Here is a 4834-nt window from a genome sequence, read left to right as displayed (position 1 = left end):
TATTTTTTGCCATTTCCTTCAAAGCAGTCTGAACTTCTTTCATCATCATAGGCTCTTGCTCATATGTTGTTTCATGAAATTCTTGAGCTGCCTGAAATAACAACATGAAAAGGCATCTATGTAAAAGTGGACCCCCAAAATGTTGTTAAAGGGTCAGCTGAATACTGAAAGGCTCTGAAATAAAAGCCACAGAGGTTTATATACCTGCCTTGTCAGTGTCCACTCCTAAGGTATTTTCTGGGTTTTGGACACCTTTTTAAATAACTTTTTGCGAAATTCTATTCCCTTTAATAAACAGATTTTAACACATAATTTTTTCAAATATATGTTATATGTAACTCAGCTTGTAATTTGGTGTTCACCTATTCCTCATTTTATTTTAATTTTTATTAATTTTAATGAAAATTTACAGAGACTTAGAGTTTACAGTCATTCATTGTTGCACTTTTCTCCCTTCCCACCTGCTCCGCCCAATTCACTTTTCTCCTTGATGAGTAAAAGAAAAACTCTTTTCATTGCTATGCAGTCCCTCTATTCCTCATTTCTAATGCTAAATATACTTGAGATTATCAGTTCTCAGAGAGCAAAAACAAACCCTATTCTGAGTTGACCTCTCCTCTCTCGCACCTCATTTCAGAAAAATATAGTATGTAAAAAATAAACCAAAAGCTATTACCAGAGATCCTAATTCATAGAAACGCTATTAGAGTGGCTCAATTGGATTTCTTTCAAAGGCTTTAATCTTTATGGAAGCAGATTACCACATCTTCCTTCCACAGAGCAACTGTTTCAAACTCTCACCTTTTTAGTTGGTGTCCAAGAGCTTCAGCCACAGCATTACAAGAGCTCCTCTAGTAAAGAATGTTGTGTACAGTTCAGTCAAAACCAACCTGTAGCTGACCCTCCAGCAGGTTTTCAGAGGTACTTAATCACACAAGAGGAGATTGAACATCCTTCTCTCCCAGAGCAGCTGGTAAATTTGAACCATATACCTTCAGTATGGCAATGTAGCTTCTTGCCACTAGGCCAGCAGAGCTCCCTTAATAAAGAATATAGCCTTGAAAGTCCTATGAAGCCTGTAAATAGAGTCCCTCTGAGTTAGAATGAGCACAGTGGTAGTTTGGATTTGGTTTTTTGGTTTAATCTTGACAGAAGCAGCCTACCACATTTTGATCCCACAGAGAAATTGGTAGGTTTCGTTAGCAGTCTTATGCTTAATTGTACCACCAGAGTTCCTTCGTTTAATACAAGTACTGCTTATTCTGCAAGTAATTAGTAAATGTTGATTGATGTTTGAGACTCCTTTAACTTATTTGTTGTTATTCTCATTTCTGATGTGTATTTCTTTCTCTTAACAGACAGTGTGGAGCATTCATTATTAAGACAATTGGGCAGCTCTAGTCCAGCTCAACTGTGTTCTTGTCCCGTGATCCTTGTGAGGCCAAGATCCAGCTTTAACGACCGGCTAGAAGCTGTCTTTTGTGAAATTTAGGGTTAGTTAATACCTCACCATACTTAAATATTCCAAATATAAGCTGTCTAAATTTGGTGAAATTGCTTTCATTAGTTCTACAGAATTACTTAGGCAGATACGGCATGATGGTTTTTTAATATGTGTTAATCTTAACTAAAGTGACATTTTTTTCTATAAAAGATGTTTTATCCATTCCATAAATAATAACTACAATAAGAATATTAAGGTGTGTTTCATTTTCTCTGCTTTGTGTTATTTAATTTCTTTACAGATATCTAGATACTGTGTTTAATATTTTATATTTTCATATTTAGGGTAAGAATAATTTGTAATATAATTTTTAATATGTTCATTCATTTTAGCATATAGCTTACTACTTACTGATAATTTAGTTCTACCACTTGGCTTTGAAATTCCATTTTCTTTAACATGGTTTTGTCTAATTTTGAACTAGATAGATACTACTATTCCTTATTTATTTTATTCCTGCCATGAGTTTAAGAATTCAAATACTATTTATACTTTTTATATACTTTTCCAGTGTTAGGAATATCATCATTATCAAAATTATTGGCTTTTCCCTGTGTCTAATTTGACTATATGTATTTTCTTTGATGTTTGAAAGAATACTGGAATTTTCCTCTAAAATCATCTATTTTAGAACCAAATTTTTTAAGTTCCACTTAATAGAATAATTTAGATAAAAGAAGGACTCATTTCAGAAATTATCCCAAAACATAAACTGATACTGTAATGTACTGATACTTTTTCAATACCTTAATCTTTTGATATTTTCATCTTATGTTACCTGTATATTCAGGTGTTTATTAATTTTTAAGAAGAAATTTTCAAAGCTATTGCTTATATTTAACCTTTTTACTCTAAAGCCAGATTTTATTATAAAATTGGAAAATGGGAGAAAATTTGTCATTCAAAACCTATAGAACAAATCATAGGGTTTTTAATCACTGAAATTTTAGTGGTTAATTTGAAATTTTAGTGGTTAATATGAAAAATCATTTACAGTGCATTTGCAGCTTTGCTTTTTCAGAGACTTTGTTTTAGGAGACAGGGGATAGATAAGCCATAAAATTTGACCATACTGTAAAAATCTGTCCTTTTCTTTCCAATTTGATGGTCAAATGTAATCCACATTCCGCAGCATCACCAGAAGTAATAATAGTTAACCCTGAAATTTTTCTTGAAATAGAGTATTTCTTTTGAAACCATGTTTTCCAAGTCAGATGGTTTCCAGAGAGCAATAGAATCCTATAATGTATACTAGCATACAAAGATCCCATGTACATTAATTATCAGTTTTAAGAAACATACTAATAAGGCTTACAATGAAATTTTTTAAGTTTTTGTTCTGTAAGTAAAAATTATTAACCACTGATGTTTAAAGATCTTCCTTTAATAGCACTATCCTTGGGAGCAAAAAGTTAATGTTTGATTTTAAAAATGTTAAACAAAATGCTAAACAGATCTTGGACTATTAATAAAATTAATGATGTATTATTGAATCAGAAATTTTTATAATAATTGATACCCAAGTGTGTTTGTTTCACACAGCAATATAGATTATATACAAGTTGTTACTGTTGAGTTGCCTGCAATCCATAACGACCCTGTGTACAGCAGCTCTGAACCCTGCCCTGTCGTGACCAAGTCTCCCTGATTTCAACACACTAACCCCCACTGCCCCAGTCACTATATCAATCCATCTCATCCGGAGTCTTTCTCTCCTGTGCTGTCCTTCCACCCTTCCAAGCATGATGTCCTTCTCCAAGGACTGGTCTCTCCTGGTCATGTGCCCAAAATATGTGAGACAGAACTTCAAAATCCTAGCCTTTATATACTATTCCTCAGAATTTAGCTGTATTTTTGGGAAACTAAAATTTATTTACAATATTTACCATGATTACCACAAATATTGTTATTTTTAAAAAACAGACTGTTTAGGAAGAAGAAATTATCCTTTTACATATTAAGTTAAACTCATTTGATGTTTTGGAGTTAGTTTCTTTTCTGTCTTGTACATATTTTGAAAAGTTTTTACTTACTTAGTATCAGTTTTGAAATTTCACTCTGAAGACATCTGAAATTCATTTTATGTAAGTGATTATTAAAAGATGGATAATATTTAATTTAGTACATAGGTATACCAAAATCATAAAGCAGTATCTTTGCAGGCTTGCCTGCCAAAAAGATGTAATTTAATTAGAAATGGAAAAATAGTAGTGCATCAGAAGAAAAGATTAAGATTTAACTTTGTCTCAAAAGGTTTCTTGAAAAGATAATTTGGAAAAACAGGTATGATTTCATTTAACAGCAAATTTATTTTTAAATTTTTGCCAACAATAGTAATACAGTATTTTGAATCAAATTTATAACTTCCATGTAGAGGAATATTTTCTGGATCTGTGATATACTTAACTATAAAATAATCCATTTGGGTCATAAACACATACACAAATTCTTTGTATCTTTCCTAGAAATAGTACTTGAATATTATAAACTAAAAAAGGATTATAGGAGGATATCAACCCACAGTGTGATGTCATGTCCAACATTCCTTATTTTATAAATAATAAATGGCTGAGCAATTTCATTTAACTAAATTTCATTCTGAATCACTGATAGGTTTAAAAGAAGAAAGGGAGGAAATTTTACCCAAAGGATGACTATAATGAAAAGCCATAATTCATGCTGCTTTCAGCTTTATAGACAATGATTTAATTCATTTGCATAGATTCCTTAAACTGGTTGGCTTCAGTCTTCCCATGTTTAATACTCCTCTGATGGGTACCTATGGTGTCTATTATTTTTTGGATCACCTTCCTACATGTTTCTATCTTGTTGTGTTTATTTTCTTGTGCTTTCTGCATTCTGCTGGTTGTCTAGAAGCCAACTGCTGTCCAAGCATTATTTTATTTCACACTGACTTCTTTTTTCACATGACATAATCTTTGCTCAGTATTCTAGATACTACTTTCATGGTTATTTTGATGTTACTCACCATTCTAACCTGTCAGAATCAGCAAATAAAAAATAGCCATAGATTGCAAACCAGTGAACATTCAGAATTTGCAATTTTATCATTCTTTTTTTTATGTTTTAATTTTTAATGTTTGGTTAAACAAAATAACATCTTTTGTAAACAAACCCGGCACAAGGCCAACAACAAAAAGGAGGAATAAAAAGCAAGAAAAACAAAAAGCCTAGGGTTGCCCCTTCTTGGGCATCTAATTTTATCATTCTTTTAAGCATGTGGCAATACCATTTCATACAAGGGTCTCATAATGAAAATTTACAAAATATTCCTGGGCCTCCAGAAGAAAAAGACTGATAATCCAATTA

General features: G+C 32.0%; 1 protein-coding gene across 1 annotated transcript in view; it reads left to right on the top strand.

Annotated features, from left to right (window-relative positions):
• LOC102846923 (protein boule-like) overlaps positions 1 to 1382 on the top strand; it is a 45970-nt gene extending 44588 nt beyond the window's left edge. The window contains exon 11 of the mRNA XM_006889068.1: positions 1359 to 1382. Coding sequence (XP_006889130.1) covers positions 1359 to 1382 — 24 coding nt within the window. The remainder of the gene's footprint in view (positions 1 to 1358) is intronic.
• Positions 1383 to 4834: the final 3452 nt, after the last annotated feature.

Source organism: Elephantulus edwardii, unplaced genomic scaffold, assembly GCF_000299155.1.
Source record: "Elephantulus edwardii isolate Elephantulus edwardi_28Jun2011 unplaced genomic scaffold, EleEdw1.0 scaffold00075, whole genome shotgun sequence".
Classification (NCBI taxonomy): Eukaryota; Metazoa; Chordata; class Mammalia; order Macroscelidea; family Macroscelididae; genus Elephantulus; species Elephantulus edwardii.
This window is presented reverse-complemented; position numbering and strand designations above follow the sequence as displayed.